The sequence below is a fragment of the Anabrus simplex genome, chromosome 8 (assembly GCF_040414725.1).
Source record: "Anabrus simplex isolate iqAnaSimp1 chromosome 8, ASM4041472v1, whole genome shotgun sequence".
NCBI classification, from domain to species: domain Eukaryota; kingdom Metazoa; phylum Arthropoda; class Insecta; order Orthoptera; family Tettigoniidae; genus Anabrus; species Anabrus simplex.
In genome coordinates, this window is record NC_090272.1 from 243,292,529 (window position 1) to 243,310,288 (window position 17,760).

Consider the following 17,760-nt stretch of genomic DNA (forward strand, 5'->3'; position numbering starts at 1 on the left):
AATTGCTGGTTCAAGGAAGTCCAAAATGGTTTACAGGAGTTGAATATTACAATGCAACAAGCAATGCAACAAGTACAGAAGAGGAAAGGATTCTGAAGAACAAAAAGATAAGAGTTAAAACAAAAACACAATATGTCATCTGTGATGAAGAATAGCCATTGAGGTTGGAAAGAATGAAGAGGAGGAAGATGATGAAAGATAAATTCCCAGTTAATTCTTTGAAGACTTGTATGCCATATGGTTTGATTTACATGTTCCAATGTGGGCATTAAATATGTAAATAATAATAATATTATAGTAAGAGAAGTAAACTTAATTTATTCAGGCATGTGACATACTTGTATTGCACGTTTCATCATTTTATACTGTAGAAGAAGATTGACTCCACCTAAACATTGCAGTATCTAAAGTTGCTAATTCATTTGTCAGAGAGGTGCTATTTGCAGTAGCTGCTGATGAGGTGTGTTAATAACTCCTCACAGATTAGATTAGGAGATGAGACTTTCAACTGTAGCAAGCTGATAAATATTAGTTGTATCTAGAAGTAAGATGGCACAGCATTATAAACTGAATTACTTCCACACAAGAGGCCAAGGAGAGCCCATCAGATTCCTTCTGAGCTATGGCCAGGTACCATTTGAGGATAACCGCATAGAGAAGGAAAGATGGCCCCAGCTGAAACGGCGTGAGTACAGTCCCTGACATAATTTAGATGGTTCAGATAGACTTAAGGAGGGCTCTGACAGTTCTTATTTATACATTACACTTCATTTTTATCTTGGACTAGAGATACAAAATGTCCTAAGTGGGTTGAATTATATTTTTGTCTGAATATTTGTGTGAATATTATATGAACCTAGCTTGAGAGAATTCCTTGAAACTTTGAGATATCGGCACTAGGCTGTAAGCACAGTGGCAAGCACCCCAAAACAGGAAACATCAAAAGTCTCCATTAATATTAGTTCTTCCAGAATAATCTACATTATAAAGTTTTATACAATATAATGTCTGATCTTAAATGTTTTATGATATTCTAATTTATGAATAATAACAACGCAGGTATTCACAATTAACACATTGAATATTTTTACCGCACAGGCTGCGCCAACAGACATATTCTCTAATTCAGATATTTTCTGCAAAGCCCATCAACACTGAACATAATAGACATGGAAATATGGTTCCATCAATGTGGTAACAAGTTAAATGGTACAAGGTACAAAAGCACATGACAAATCAGGTCATGTATAGGAAGATGTGGAGATTGTCCTTCTCCTCGACTTGTCATAGTGCTTGTATACACAGCATGCTTTGCACTTGTCTGTTACTTATCAATCATTCACCACTGATCTGCAATTAGGACAGTTGTTTTCCTCACCTTTTCTTAAATAATTTCAAAGAATTTGGAAATTTATCAGACATCACCTTTGATAAATTATTCAAATCCCTAACTCTCTTTCCATAAACAAATATATGCCCCAATTTATACTCTGGAATTCCAACTTTATCTTCATATTATGATCCTGCCTACTTTAAAAGCCCCACTGAAGCTTATGCATCTATTAATGTCATTCCTTGCCATCTCTCCACTGACTGCTCAGAGGGTACCACTTATGCAAATGTTGATTCTCATAGGGAACCTCAAATATTTGTCTTGAATGAGTATATTTATAATACCAATATTGGTAGGTGTGCTATTTACCAACTGATGAGCACAATGGTACGAAACACTGGCAACCAGCAATGAATTAGCTGGAAAATTCATAATGTCCAATAATAGACCGACTATTTTGGTACATACCATTTAGTCGAACAGCTCGTCTCCTTACTCCCAAGTCTTCCCAGCCCAAACTTTGCAACATTTTTGTAACGCTACTCTTTTGTTGGAAATCATCCAGAACAAATTGTGCTGCTGCTGTTTTTCTTTGGTTGTTCTTCAGTTCTCAAATCGAAGTAATCCTGGTGAGGGTCCCTTACACAGGAACCATACTCTAGCTTATATGCCCTCTCCTTTACATCCTTACTCCAACCCATAAATACCCTCATAACTATGTGAAGACATGTGTAACCTTTACTTACAATCCCATTTATGTGATTCCCAATGAAGATGTTTCCTTACATTAAGACCTACAGTATATACTTACAGTGACCAACATAAGGAACTTTCACCCCATTAACACAGTAATTAAAACTGAGAGGACTTTAGTGAAGCTGACGACCAGACTTTTCACCCCATTTACCATCATACCATTGCCTGCTATCTCACAACACTGTCAGTCACTGACAATCTTGTATCTTATTAATAATATAACTTTGAAGTTTTCCCATCTGTCAAAACTAATACAACTTCAATGTAACTAAAAGAACTTGAACTTTTGATTAATAACAGAATGACAAGTTTAGGTCTTAATATCATCAGATTCTATTAAATGACACATTTTAATTAAAAGAAAATAATATTATGAACAAGTGTAGAAACATGGACAGCTGAGAGGAGTGGGTGCAGCCACAGTATTAAGGAGTTGAGCACAGAATTTACTTGTTCATAATATCCATTAATTATTACAGTAAAATGATGATAACAACACATTTACTGAATTGCTACGTTATGATACAATGTTAATTTTTTGCCTGTATTCAATGTGCTAATTGTTTTAAGATCTTCGCAAATTGGCTGATGATGACACTTAAAATGTGTTGAAACCGGTCCCATTAAACAGGTTGTAACTACTTTTTACCATCTTATTACGGAGTATTGAAAGGTGGATCCTAACCTATAATATTGTACATCTTACAAAGAAGTGTAACGTAATAGAATCTGATGATTTTCTTTCAAGAAAAAACTTTCCATTCAGTTATTAATTAAAAGGTTTTTTTTTTGCAGTTCTATTAATCTTGCATTAGGTTTAACAGACTGAAAAACTTCAAAGTTATTACACAGTGCAGTCATTCATAGTATTGTTAAATATGACATGAAATTACTTATATTAGTATGAATCATGGATCCTGCAGGTGAGGATTGCACAGAGAAGGAGAACAGAGAGGAAGAGAATGACTAATATGAAAGATGTTGGATTGAATGAGCTCAAGATGGTGATCATCTTCTTGAATACATGTGAAGCAAGAAAGATGAAAGTCAGTGATAGTGACACACAGCTTGTGAGGTGAGAGCATAGTGAAACACTAGGATACTAGAAGCAATATGGATCCCACCAACCTTCTTTCTGCTCCTTCACATTGTTAGAAGTATTGACTTGAGATATGAAGATAAAAAGCTAGATAAATTAAAGAAGGAAGGTTTATACAAGAGTTAAGAAGAAATTGATCTAGAAGAACTGGAATTGATAAGGGTAGAGCTCCATGTGATTATGTCAGTCCTCTTGGTCTATTTACAAAAACATGATGTAATTATTATTATTATTATTATTATTATTATTATTATTATTATTATTATTATTATTATTATTATTATTATTATTTAGTTTTGGCCAACTATGGACCACGTTAATTCATCTTTAATCCTCTTCCAGTTCTCCTTCATTGAAGTTTAAAAACTTCATGTTAATTCTATATTGAACCGAGAATCTAATAGGAACAAGAACATGTTTTTAATTAAGTCATGCCTACTTTATAGATTGTTTTTGTTGCACACCAGCATCGAAACTGGTACTAACATAACATTACACAGTTCTCTTTCATCCTTTCATTCTGAAATCTCCTCCTTTCTTGGCTACGGGATCTAACTGTTGCATCCCTGTTGCTGATTTCTGTTCCTTGTAATCCCATTTCTTCCAGATCCTTCTTCACCTCCTAATACCAGTGCACCATAGGTTTCCTGGTCTCAAATAATCTTATTATCTGATTGGTCAGTCTTCCTGTAGATAAGCCTGAAGAACATGGCTCTCCTCTTCTGGTTGGTATTGAGATCTTTTCCATCTTGAGATGTAATTCTTGATTTCCTTTCTTTCTGTATGATCCATCCTCTGCTCTTTGGAGTCCCAGTATCTTTCTCTCCACTGGTTCCAACTTCTTGACCAATCCTGTTTGTATCAGGTTCAGACATTCAGCTGCATACAAAGCCTCTGGGCGGATCACTCTCTGGTAGTGTCTGAGTTTTGCGCTGATCGAGATATTCTTCTTGTTGAAAGTGTTCGTAGTTCATCTTGTTGATTCTCGATAACAGTGCCTCTCTTTCCACTCCCCCACCCTCTCCAGATATCTGAATTTCTCCACTTGATGTAATAATATGGGAATATCGTGGCTCACAGAGGTGCCGGGATGTATCACCAGAGCATAAGTTAAAGCACTAAATTTTGACATTTTCTTTCTATCTTCTTTTTTTTTTTTTTTGAGTTTAAAATCTGATAGATAGAAAATCTGAATAAACAACAAGAAGTGAGCTCATCAGCTCTGATAACAACAGCGGACTATGAGTACAAGAACAAGAGAAAACTATCCACACGATAATCTACAAGGGATAGCAATACGCCAGTACACTTTCATAAGAGCACGTTTGCTCCACGTCCTAGGAGACTGAGCTCTCTCAGACGCACAAGCTTCTTGCAACAGTTTGTTACCCACTGCTCTATAAACCACTCTAAATGGCCTTACTGTAGAAATATGATTGACCATGAAGAAACACTTGCACCCCTTCCAGTGGGCTCCCATGCCGAGTACAGTGGGTGATCACTCTTTGTTCACAGCGGGAATTAAACAGAAAATCTACATTTAAACCATGCTGGAGCTATCACATATTGCTATTACCTTGCTTGCTGGGCCTTCCTAATGCCATTCTATGGCCCTACCTCCTTAATACATGCGGCACACATCCACTGCAGCGAAGAAGATGACAAGATGGTCTTAAAATGCCCAGCTTTTGTAGCATCTCCAAGGGGAAGTTTCCACAACTCTTTACAGATGGCTGAATGCCTGTACGCACCCCCCCATTTTAACTGGCTAGAGGAAATATTCCAGAAATTCCTGATTGGTTAGTAACTAAAGAAAAAGGAAGCAGTAGAAATGTTGACAACTCTGGTCCATGAACAAAACACTCTTCAGAAACTAAGGTTATCCAACCTTAAAAAATTAACTTTCCCTTAAGAATTAATTATCCTCAATCCCGCCAGAGCGAGCACTTAGGCCGATGGTAGAGACATCTAATGGTAGAAAATCCAAGTATCTTGTATTACATTAGTTCACGTTCCATAACACAGATGCAGTTAACAGGATGGCGAAGGTGTACCCCCGGTACGGCCTGAATGACTGTACGGCAGATGGCCTTATGGAAGACGTGCAGTTTAACAGGACGGAGAAGGTGTACCCCCGGTATGCCCTGAACGACTGTACGGCAGATGGCCTTATGGAAGACGTGCAGTTTAACAGGATCGAGAAGGTGTACCCCCGGTACGGCCTGAACTACTGTACTGCAGATGGCCTTATGAAAGGCGTGCAGTTTAACAGGACGGAGAAGGTGTACCCCCGGTACAACCTGAACTACTGTACTGCCGATGGCCTTATGGAAGGCGTGCAGTTTAACAGGACGGAGAAGGTGTACCCCCGGTGCGGCCTGACCTACTGTACTGCAGATCGCCTTTTGGAAGGCGTGCAGTTTAACAGGACGGAGAAGTGTACCCCCGGTACTGCCTGAACTACTGTACTGCAGATCGCCTTTTGGAAGGCGTGCAGTTTAACAGGACAGAGAAGGTGTACCCCTGGTACGTCCTGAACTACTGTACTACAGATCGCCTTTCGGAAGGCATGCAGTTTAACAGGACGGCCCGGTACAGCCTGACCTACTGTACTGCAGATCGCCTTTTGGAAGGCGTGCAGTTTAACAGGACAGAGAAGGTGTACCCCCGGTACGGCCTGAACTACTGTACTGCAGATGGCCTTATGGAAGACATGCTGTTTAACAGGACAGAGTAGGGTGTACCCCCGGTATGGCCTGAACTACTGTACTGCAGATGGCCTTATTGAAGACGTGCAGTTTAACAAGGCGGAGAAGGTGTACCCCTGGTATGGCCTGAACTACTATACTGCATATCGCCTTTTGGAAGGCGTGCAGTTTAACAGGACGGAGAAGGTGTACCCCCGGTACAGCCTGAACTACTGTACTGCAGATCGCCTTTTGGAAGGCGTGCAGTTTAACAGGACGGAGAAGGTGTACCCCCAGTACGGCCTGAACTACTGTACTGCAGATGGCCTTATGGAAGGCGTGCAGTTTAACAGGACGGAGAAGTGTACCCCCCGTACAGCCTGAACTACTGTACTGCAGATCGCCTTTTGGAAGGCGTGCAGTTTAACAGGACGGAGAAGGTGTACCCCCAGTATGGCCTGAACTACTGTACTGCAGATCGCCTTTTGGAAGGCGTGCAGTTTAACAGGACGGAGAAGTGTACGCCCGGTACAGCCTGAACTACTGTACTGCAGATCGCCTTTTGGAAGGCGTGCAGTTTAACAGGACAGAGAAGGTGTACCCCCAGTACGGCCTGAACTACTGTACTGCAGATCACCTTTTAGAAGGCGTGCAGTTTAACAGGACGGCCCGGTACGCCCTGAACTACTGTACTGCAGATGGCCTTATGGAGACATGCTGTTTAACAGGACGGAGTAGGGTGTACCCCTGGTATGGCCTGAACTACTGTACTGCAGATGGCCTTATTGAAGACGTGCAGTTTAACAAGGCGGAGAAGGTGTACCCCTGGTATGGCCTGAACTACTGTACTGCAGATGGCCTTATGGAAGGCATGCACTTTAACAGGATGGAGAAGGTGTACTGCCGGTACGGCCTGAACTACTGTACTGCAGATGGCCTTATGGAAGACATGCAGTTTAACAGGACAGAGAAGGTGTACCGCCCGTACGGCCTGAACTGCAGACATTTTAATTTCATGCCATTTAGGTGCCACCATTTTAATTTTGAGATTTTGTGTTATTCTACCAGATGGCGATTAAACCAAAACTCTGAGGCTATTTCTGAGTCAGTGTCATGTGCCAGGATATCCCCAAAAGCACCTCTACTGGGGCTGTCCGGCGCCATGGGTAAGTGGTTAGCGTGCTGTTCCTTGGTCACGGGGGTGCGAGGTTTGATTTCCCATAGGTTCGGGAATTTTAACCATCATTGGTTAATTTCTCTGGCACGGGGTCTGTGTGGATGTGTCGTCTTCATCATAATTTCATCGTCATCAGGATCCACAGGTGGCATGCGAGCATCAAATGAAAAGACCTGCACCATGTCCTCGGACACTCCCGGCACTAAAAGCCATATGCCATTCCATTTTTCATTGGGACTAACCAAACTCAGGTGCCTCTGGTTACTTTTGAACTGAAAACTGTAAACTAGTAGAGAGGAAAATTAAACATTGCTGCATCACACACATTACACCATAATGATAGGTATGGAAGAAAGAAATATGTTTAGCTTTTATATCTTACGTTGGATTGCAAATATATTTTAAAGAGATCCAAGAAAGGCATTTTTCAATGTTATGCTTGAACAAGTTCTGTTTGGATATATCTGAGAAACAAAGGGAGATCATTTGAATTTGAATGTATTGCATTGATTTTATCCCTCCTTGTAGGCTGTAATGATTGATGGAAATGCTCTTTCTCGTAGAAATTCCATTTGGCCAGTTACCGACACTCGAGGTTGAAGGGAAAGAAGCTCATCAAGTAGTAGCAATTTGTCGTTACTTGGCTAAACAATTTGGTCTTGCCGGACGCGATGACATTGAGGCAGCACAAATTGATGCAGTTGTTGATACTATCAATGATCTCAGAACAAGTAAGTATTGTACATTCATATTGCTTGAGTTTATTGTGTGAGTAGCAAAATCTACTGTTCAAAGAGGTTGGTCAAACCTTGCAACTGGTATGTTTTATAAGATACAGTTGTGGTTTATTAACCCTAGACCAGGCGCGCTATTTTACGCCGTAATTCCTTGAACTGTCCATCTTTCACCACGTCGCAACTAATATCTTTGCTCTCAATCTTGACATTCAGTTCAGTCGAGTTTCGATAACGGTGGAGGCGATACGTGTGTACGAACTGTTGGAACCTGAAGCTGGTAGACAGTGTCAACCGCGCACCTCGTCATGTAAGTAAAATTCATTTCTTTAAAATTTCCTTTCCTCTGCACTTTTCGGATAATTAGGCAAAGTCAGGCGTAATGACATGTAGTATTTTTCTATTTTAGGTCTCGTTTTGCAAATGATGAAGACATACCTGACATTTTGAGCCTGTTGTCCAATGAAATAGAGGTCTCTGCATCGGATTATTCAGATGGGAGGGAGGAAATTATAAACGTATCGGATCAGGATCATAACAGTGATACAGAGCAAGGACATTGAGATCTATGAAGACGATAACGAAAAAGGACTTTATCTTCAGGAGAGATGGAGGAAAAATGCGGTCCATGACGGACTTTTCAAAGCTTACTTCGAGGGTAAAAGTAAGGAATATTGTAAAAATACTGCCAGGACCGGAAGGGGAGGCGAGGAAAGTATTGACAGAAATTGACCGTTTTCTGCAGTTGATAAACGCTGAGATGGCTTGATGATCTATTATACTGGACTAAATTGTACATTTCTAGGAAGTGGGAGGAAGTGAATTACAGCCGTGAGCGCAATGCTAAATTTGCGAACCGCAGTGAAATTACGGCATTACACAAGGGATAAGGTGTGGACACGGCAAGAATGTTTATTTTCCATCTCGTCATTCTTTTGCTCACCATTTCATTGTATAATTGTGCAAATACTAAAATATGACCATTATTTTAATTTAATTATTTGTCTACTGCTTAACTCATTTTAAATAGGCGCAATATTCATGTCCCTATCCGAATTAGCTCACGTGTTCATGATTATCCATTTTAATATTAATCACTAATACAAGTTTTAAATTGTATTTGGAGAATAACATTGAAACAAAAGACAAAACGCCGTTAAATGAATTATTTATGCGATTGGAAGCCTCTGAAAACGTAACTTGTTGACAAAGTCAACCACGCGCCTGGTCTAGGGTTAACAAATAATACTGAATTATAGTGATTATTACTGTATTCTCATATCAGGAATATCTAGTATATACCTACAGTTCAAATTACATGAGTAACATTACACAGACTTTGCTACATCAAGTGCATTCTGTGTACCTTGAAAGATCTCACCTTCTGTATAGGAAGATGGCCACAATACACACTGAACCATGTGCTTCAGAGTATGGTCATCTTTACTTTCAAATTTTATGTAGGTGACTTTGGATCTGCCCACACCTAGATCTCAACCTATTCAGATATTTCCATGTTTCCAATTCTCTTTCTGACCAGGCAGTAACCATTCAGCTAATGCCACCTATCTAGGGATGTTGGGAGTCCTTGTTTTTCATAGTTGTAATCTTGCCTTTTCAGTTGATCCAGTTATTTGCTGAGATGTTTGTACAAAATGCTGTTCCTGGACTTGAATCTCTGAGCTGGTCATGTAGTGATTGAGTATTTTCTCATTCAACTCTTGTCATCTCCTTGTTTTCTTAGAATATGTGGTGGTGGAATTCCTGCAAGCTGAAGAGCTTGTCCACTGGAGTGCATTTTAAACAGCCTATTTCCAACCTATGGGTCTCATTGAAGATGCCATCCACCTGTTTGGCATGAGTTGATGATTCCAAATGGGCCATCATACTCTGTTCTTAATATACTGTTTGTTGAGGAGTCTTGCACTGGACATACGATAATCTCTCCTGAAATGTACCAAGTATTATCTCCCAATGTCTTGTAACTGATAGTGTTTCACCTAATAGCTTACAAGTCCTTATCTGCACTTTCTGATGTTTTCTTATCTTTCTTTTTTTAGAGCTGATGAGTATTTATTTGGCTCCAGATTTAACTTCAAAAGAAAAACTTAGACAGCAAATTTTAGATGAAACCTTGCCATACTACCTCTCAAAATTTGATGAATTGATCATGGAGAATAATGGATATCTTGTTGGAGGAAAGGTGAGATTGGTAATTCAACTGTAGTCAAGATTTTATTTCATTAAAATGAAATAATTGTTGTGGAAAATAGTTCTGGATTTGAAAGATAATGATGATGTAGTACTGTCAGATTCAGTGTGTTATTATTATTACTATTATTGCCATTTTTAATTCCCTTCCTGATCTACCACAGCATTACATCCCTCTTTCTTTTGTATGCACGTCCATTTCCCAATTAGTGGTCTTATATAATTGAGGTGGATGATGCATTGTATATAAAGGAGCTGCACTGCATGTCGTTTGTACTTTCTGGTTCAGCTGTACAGAAAGCAAGCTAAGGTGTGGGACAAGTAAGGGGTACAGAGTATATAGGATAATTAAGAAATTATTCAATATGCATGTTACTTTAATATGAAAAAATATATGCAAATATAAGAATAGAAGCAGTATATGAAATAACATTGACCAGAAAAAAGAAAAATGGAATTGAGTATGGCTTTTAGTGACGTGAGTGTCAGGAATGTCGGGAGTAAGTTCGACTCGCCAGATGCAAGTCTTTTGAATTGATGCCCGTAGGCATTGTGATAGGGATGAAATAGTGATGAAGACGACACATATACCCAGTCCCTATACTAGTTAAATTAAGCAATTATGATTTAAAAATTCCCAACCCTGTCGGAAATCGAACCCGGGACCCCTGTGAGCAAAGGCCAGCACACTAACCATTTAGCCATGGAGCCGGACACTTTGACCAGTAGTCCGATAGTTAAAGGTACCTTAATAGTCCCATGTTAATAATGAATGCGAAAACATTCCACATCTCAGGTTCTGTTTTATCTGTTCGTTTATTAGGTTTTGTGTTTCTTCCGTTGGGAATTCTTTCTGCCAACATCAAATTCATTATTTCTTCACTAATTAAACCTTTCAATATCTTGACAACACCACCTTCGATCGACACAAACAATGCTGTAAAAATGCCACCAATTTCAGTGAGGTCGTCGGCAAGTCAGCAAGCCAGTAAGTTTGACATGCATTGCATGTAAGCTTTGGGAAAGCATTCTTTCTGATTATATAAGAGATGTTTGCAAAATTAATAACTGGTTTGAAAGAAGGCAGTTCGGGTTTAGGAAAAGTTTCCACTTGTAGGATTCCAACAAGATATAGCAGATATCCTGGACTCAGGAGGTCAAATGGACTGTATCGCGATTCACCTATCTAAGGCAATTGATAGAGTAGATCATAGGAGACTACTGGCAAAAATGAGCACAATTGGACTAGACAAAAGAGTGACTGAATGAGTGGCTATGTTTCTAGAAAATAGAACTCAGAGAATTAGAGTAGGCAAAGCTTTATCTGACCCTGTAATAATTAAGAGGGGAATTCCTCAAGGCAGTATTATTGGACCTTTATGTTTTCTTATGTATATATCAATGATATGTGTAAAGAAGTGGAATCAGAGATAAGACTGTTTGCAGATGATGTTATTCTGTACAGAGTAATAAATAAGTTACACGATTGTGAGCAGCTGCAGGGTGACCTCGATAGTGTTGTGAGATGGATAGTAGGCAATGGTATAATGATAAACGGGGTTAAAAGTCAGGTTGTGAGTTCCACAAATAGGAAAAGTCCTCTCAGTTTTAATTACTGCATTGATGGGGTGAAAGTTCCTTTTGGGGATCACTGTAAGTAGGTACCTACATTCTAATATTAGGAAAGATCTCATTGGGGTGATCACATAAATATGATTGTTAATAAAGGGTACAGATCTATGCACATAGTTATGAAGGTGTTTAGGGGTTGTAGTAAGGATGTAAGGATGTAAGGATGTTGCAAAGTTTGGGCTGGGAAGACTTGGGAGAAAGAACACGAGCTGCTTGACTTAGTTGTATGTAATACCTATATACAGTAAATGGTCCATTATTGGACATTATAACATTTCCCCGCCTTTTGCCATTTCTTGATGGATGCAGTATTTTTGTATCCGTCTCTTGGTACAGGCCAGAGCAAAGTGTAGCTTCCACCGAAGTCCCAGTCTCACCCACGGCTGTGACAATATGGAAGCTGCTGGTGTATGGGTGGTGCTGAGTAATGACATTTGGAGCACAACTAGTGCATCTGAGTGTTATGAAAGGTGTTGCTCATAGGGTCAGTCGTGCTCCTGTGGCACCTTCTGGTCCAGTGAGGAAAGCAATGGCAAACTACCTCGCTCCTCATCTTGCCTAGTACGCCTCATTTGGGCTCTGCCATTGGTTTTTGTGGTTTCCTTATAGCTGCATAGCCTTTGGTGGTGCTATTTGAGGATCCAACCAGCCTCTGGGCTGATGACCTAACAGACAGACTGATAATATTTCCAGCTAACTCATTCCTGGTTGCCAGCGTTTCGGCCCAGAGTGCTAAGTTGGGCTCATCAGTTGGTAAATAGCACACCCACCAAGACGCATGGCTAGTGCATACTGTGGAGGCCACTGCATAGGCTACTTGGAGCCACTGGCAGTGCCAATGGACTATGAGAGACTTTGTGTCATTACCAAAAATTGATGCCTGCCTGGCCATCAGATGATAAAGATATTGATTCCCATAGGGAATCTGAAATATTTGTCCCCAATGAGTAAATTTATAATACGAATATAAAAGGTCTGTTATTGGACATTATAAATGTTCCAGTTAACTCATTCCTGGTTGCCAGCATTTCGCCCCAGCACACCTGCCAAGATGCATGGCCAGGCAGGCATAAATTTTTGGTAATAAGACAAAGTCTCTCATAGTGCATTGGCACTGCCAATGGCTCCAAGTAGCCTCCACAGTGGCCTCCATGGTATGCACTAGCCAGGTTCTTGGGGGTTGTGCTATTTACCAACTGATGAGCCCAACTTAGCACATGAGGGCGAAACGCTGGCAACCAGGAATGAGTTAGGTGGAAAATTTATAACGTCCAATAACAGACCATTTATATTGGTATTATTAATTTACTCATTCGGGACAAATATTTCAGGTTCCCTATGGGAATCAACATCTGTATCATAAGTGGTATGTTCCGAGCTGTCAGTGGAGAGATGGTGTGGAATGACATCAGTAGACAAATATATTTGAGTGATGTCTTTAAAAGTAGGTAAGATCACAATATGAAGATGAAGCTGGAATTCAAGAGGGCAAATTGGGGCAAATATGCATTTATAGGAAGGGGAGTTAGGGATTGGAATAACTTAACAAGGGAGATGTTCAATAAATTTGCAATTTCTTTGTGATCATTTAAGAAAAGGCTAGGAAATCAACAGATAGGGAATCTGCCACTGGGCAACTGCCCTAAATGCAGGTCAGTAGTGATTGATTGATGGATTGATGTCACAGACTGCGCACCAACCCTGTGCATTACTTGTGGATGGCAAGACCCGCCAGGTGGTCTCAGCGCACACTGCACCTTAATGTCTCGAGGCTGTGATTAGGACATACCATATAATAGTATCGAATATATCGACTAGACTTCAGGTATCCCATTTTTACTTTGTTCCTAATGAACAAACTCTGAAAACAATACATCATCTATAACAGGACTCATAAAAGCTGCTGTAGAGCTGCGATAATGTAGAGCAGTGTCTAAAAGGTAAATAAATTCCTGTAATGATTCTTTTTGCAGGTACTGTACTAGTATTTTCTCTTTCACTTTCATTTCCATTTCTGCCTGTCTCCAACTTTTCATCTGAGAATAGATCATTATTTTGTCTTAAGGTACTGTGTTGTATAATATATAATGTTTTGTATTAAAGTATTTTGTGGGAATGCCTAAGACCTCTAACCACATCCTCTTGAAAATATCCCGCATATACTAGTGGTGTTCTTATCATTTTGTATTTTCAGAAAAAATATATTTGTTCACCTTTGAGCCTCTCCTCATCAACTACTTTGTTATTTTCTTGACATTTATGTTACTTTTCTTATTGTGTTTCTATTCCCTACATTACAAGAAAACTACAATATTTCAAATTCATCTCCTTACATTTAATTTAACAGTGGTTCCCAAAGTATGGTCTGCAGCAACTCAGGTATCCTGATTGTTCTGGAAAAAAGTACAACCCCTTATTGACCCCAAAATAGACAACATTTCACATAATTTAATCTCTACTTTTAAGTATCCATTAGAAGAATTTTTCACATAATTCGGTGTCTACTTTTAATTCTCACTAGAAGAACTGCTGCTAAGCAGTTTAGGTCACATAGCTGTGAGTTTGCATTCAAGAGATAGCAGGTTCAAACCTCCTCAATCAACAGCCCTGAAGATGATTTTCCATGGTTTCCTATTTTCACACCAGGCAAATGTTTGGATTCTACCTTAACTAAGACCACAATTGCTTCCTTTGCAGTTGTCATAAGACCTGTCAGTCTCAGTGCAACACAAAAGAAGAAGAATAAGTGCATGATCTTGTGAAGCACTTACTCCAGATCTGTTTGACATTATGGAACACTGTTGAGGAAGATCAGTTTTACAGTTCTCCGGCATCTCAGTGTCCCTCAGTGATTATCATGACAACATTCAGATGGGAAGTAGCTGATAACTTGTAGAGTGTTGTTGACTACCTTGACAAAGAGCTTGACTTTGAACCATTATCATTAACAGAGAGAGACAGTGTTAATTTTTGAAATTCTTGAATATGGCCTCTCGATAGGAAAGACTTGGTGTTCAAAGAGTGCATGTAACTAACACCTTTCTGAGGCAAAAGAGAGCTCTAATGATAAATGGGTCAGATTTCTATGAGTAGCTCCAGGGAGAGCTGGCAAGCTACTCATTTACATGCCTCAAAGGGAAGAAACTGCTAAGGAGATTGAAAAATGAGTAGAAATATTAGTAGTGCAGTGCTCTCATGATTGTATTATACGTATTATTTGTCATTTTGAGAAAGCCACCAGATAATCAGGGAAGCTATTGTTTTATAGGCATTATCCAGCCATACATGCTGCACAACTCCTAGTGGAACACCACCCAGAGAAACAGAAACTACTCGGCATGGCATTCCTGGATCTTAGAAAAGCATTTGACAAAATGTTATATGACAATATTTTGTATGCACTCAGATTGTACAATGTACCAGAAATTTAAGTTTGATGGATCAGGCTCCTAGATCGGAATGTCGGCAACTATGTCCGATGAACATCTGCACCATTTAACACCAGGGACTGGCTTCATCTCCGCTTTTGTTCATCCTGTGTCTGGACACCATCACTACAGAGCATCCTTGGACTGACATCATGGTCCCTGTGAATCTTAGCAAGAACTACAACAGCTAGTCCACCACTGAAAAAGTCATTTGAATGAACATGGACTGTGACTGAACAGGACCTTCCTAAAACAAATCAGTCAGGAGAGGAGTTAACACTGCTGCACTCTTATAGAACAGTCGTTCGTCCTGTACGGGACCAGTCACAAAAAGATACAAATGTCATGGAAATGAGGATGCTCTGATGGCCTCTGGGACTCAGTAAATTGGACCATGTAAGGAACCAGGGTGTCAGAGCGGCATTTGGGGCGCCTCCAGTTACTGACAAATGACGAAGACTCGTCCGCTGGTCAGGTACTGCGAAGGTGAACCGGCTTCACGCACTATGGGACGACATTACTCCAGTTGATGCCAAGGATTGGAAGCAATGGAAAGGAAGTGCAGGAAAGCAGACCCCGCAATTACGTGGAATAAACGCTCAACAGAAGAAAAAGAATGATCTAGGTTTAAAACATCAAAACCTGGTAAAAGTGTTCATGAATTTTAACCAACTTCTATCATAGATACATTGTATGTACGTTCAGTCCTCAGCCCAGAGGCTGGTTTGATTCCACACAGCTCTGCCAACAGCTGTCACTGAGGAGGCGTACTAGGGAAATGACGAGTGAGGTAGTTTCCTGTTGTTTTCCTCGCTATTACATAACAGTCTGCCAAGCCCACTGAAGCGCATGCACTATCTGACCCTGTGAAAGATATTTTCACATCATTTATAATAGAGAATGACTGCAATGGATTCATTACTTTAGTAAAATCATTTTTTAAGTTAAAAGTGTCAGTTTCATTGTTCATATTAAGTTTTAAATTTGTTTAATATTATATGATTATGCAGTTAGGACAGTTTTGGTGTTCTTTTCTATTTGTAAATAAGAGTTCGTAGTACACTCAACTCTCGATTTACCGTAATCGGATCAACCGCGTTGCATCTCAGAGACTATCAAAAACCCTAAAAATGCACGAGTGTTAGGAGTTACAGAATTACAAAGGGTCGGGGTGATGCTCTCATCACCGAAAAACTTGTTTTGAGAAACTTGAGAAGCAAAATAAAGAAAAAGCATTTCTCGGTACAAACCATGACTTTTCTCTGCTGTATTAGTTTCAACGAAAAGTGCTGTTTATTTATCAATTGTGCTACGTATTGGGTAAGTTCATACAGTAACGCCTGTTCTATTTTTAACTTTTTGCGGATTAACCACAATTTTATTTATCTGGGAAGCCTTAACCCTACATTATCCCAGTTAATCGAGAGTTGAGTGTACATACTATTCATTGCTTATTTTATTTTATGTTTCAGATTGTTGTTGACTAGTAATCTTTAATGCATGTTTGAAGGTTCTATAATAATCAATTTTAAAACTTCCTTGTTACGGTGAAAAATCAGTGTGTTTTGCTCTTATGAAGGGATGTGTATGCCCCATTTAACTTTTTGAATCAGAGGGTCAGAAAATGATTTTGATGTTTAAGTGGTCTTTCGAATGTACAACTACTTTAAAATCCTTTAAGAAAAGGGACTCTGCAGCCTGTGTGTTTAGGATACTTTGCCGTACAGTGAGACTTTATTATTTTTCTTTTAGCTGTCGTGGGCAGATCTGTTCCTCATCTCCTACTATGAGAACTTTGGTGTAATAGCCCAGCGAGATGTATTCAGAGACTATCCGTACATCCACCTGTTAAAGGAGAATGTCCATGGAATACCTGCGATTGAAAACTGGATTAAAACAAGACCATTCTCTGCATTCTAACTTATTATAAGTGCTCTACCAGTATTATTGTAATGTAAGATAATCCAACAATAAATCTTCACCTAATAAGATTTTTACATCTGAATTTTCCCTCACAAAAATCTTTTGGATATCATTAATTGCTAGTTTTGTAAGTACACTAGAACCTCTGTTAACTGGAAGAAAGGGGTTAATCAAAGTTTTGGATAATAATTAAAATTTAATTTTTAGTGGTTAAGAAGCCTTTTAGGTGAAGACAATTGAAAACAATGTTTACAAATTATTTTAGTAAAACAAAAACAGAAATTATGCCCGAAAAACCAACACAACTAAAAGAAGTTGCCATAAATGGAAATAAAATCAAAATAGTAACTCAATTTAAATATCTTAAATATCTTGGAGAAATAATAACACATAACCTAAATGAAAAAATCTCAATCCAAACAAGAACAAATAGATTAGCTAAAGCACAAAAATTAACATGCGATATCTACAAAAAGAAATGTCTATCAATAAATGCAAAAATAAAACACTACAACACAGTTATAAAACCGGAAGCTACATATGCAGCAGAAACACTCTTTTACCTGAATAAACAATCAAAGGATTGGAAGAACCTGCATCAACAAAAAATACCAGAAAGATAGACAGTGGCGGTTAATACCTAACAGAGTCGTGTACAAAGAGCTAGAACCCATTACAGATACTATGCGTAAGAGGAGACTGGGATTCTTTGGACATATCATGAGGATGCAGGATTCGAGACTTCTGAAACAACTAGTACAACACAATCTCGTCTCAAAA

The 17,760-nt window shown here is 39.2% G+C and overlaps 1 protein-coding gene across 1 annotated transcript; it reads left to right on the plus strand.

The window, feature by feature from the left end:
• Positions 1-468: 468 nt before the first annotated feature.
• LOC136879054 (glutathione S-transferase) lies at positions 469-17,046 on the plus strand. The gene is made up of 4 exons (XM_067152792.2): positions 469-685; positions 7,616-7,783; positions 9,847-9,989; positions 16,810-17,046. Exons 1-4 carry the CDS (start codon positions 550-552, stop codon positions 16,975-16,977), a joined length of 615 nt encoding a protein of 204 aa, XP_067008893.2. The 5' UTR covers positions 469-549; the 3' UTR covers positions 16,978-17,046.
• The last annotated feature ends 714 nt before the right edge of the window (positions 17,047-17,760 follow it).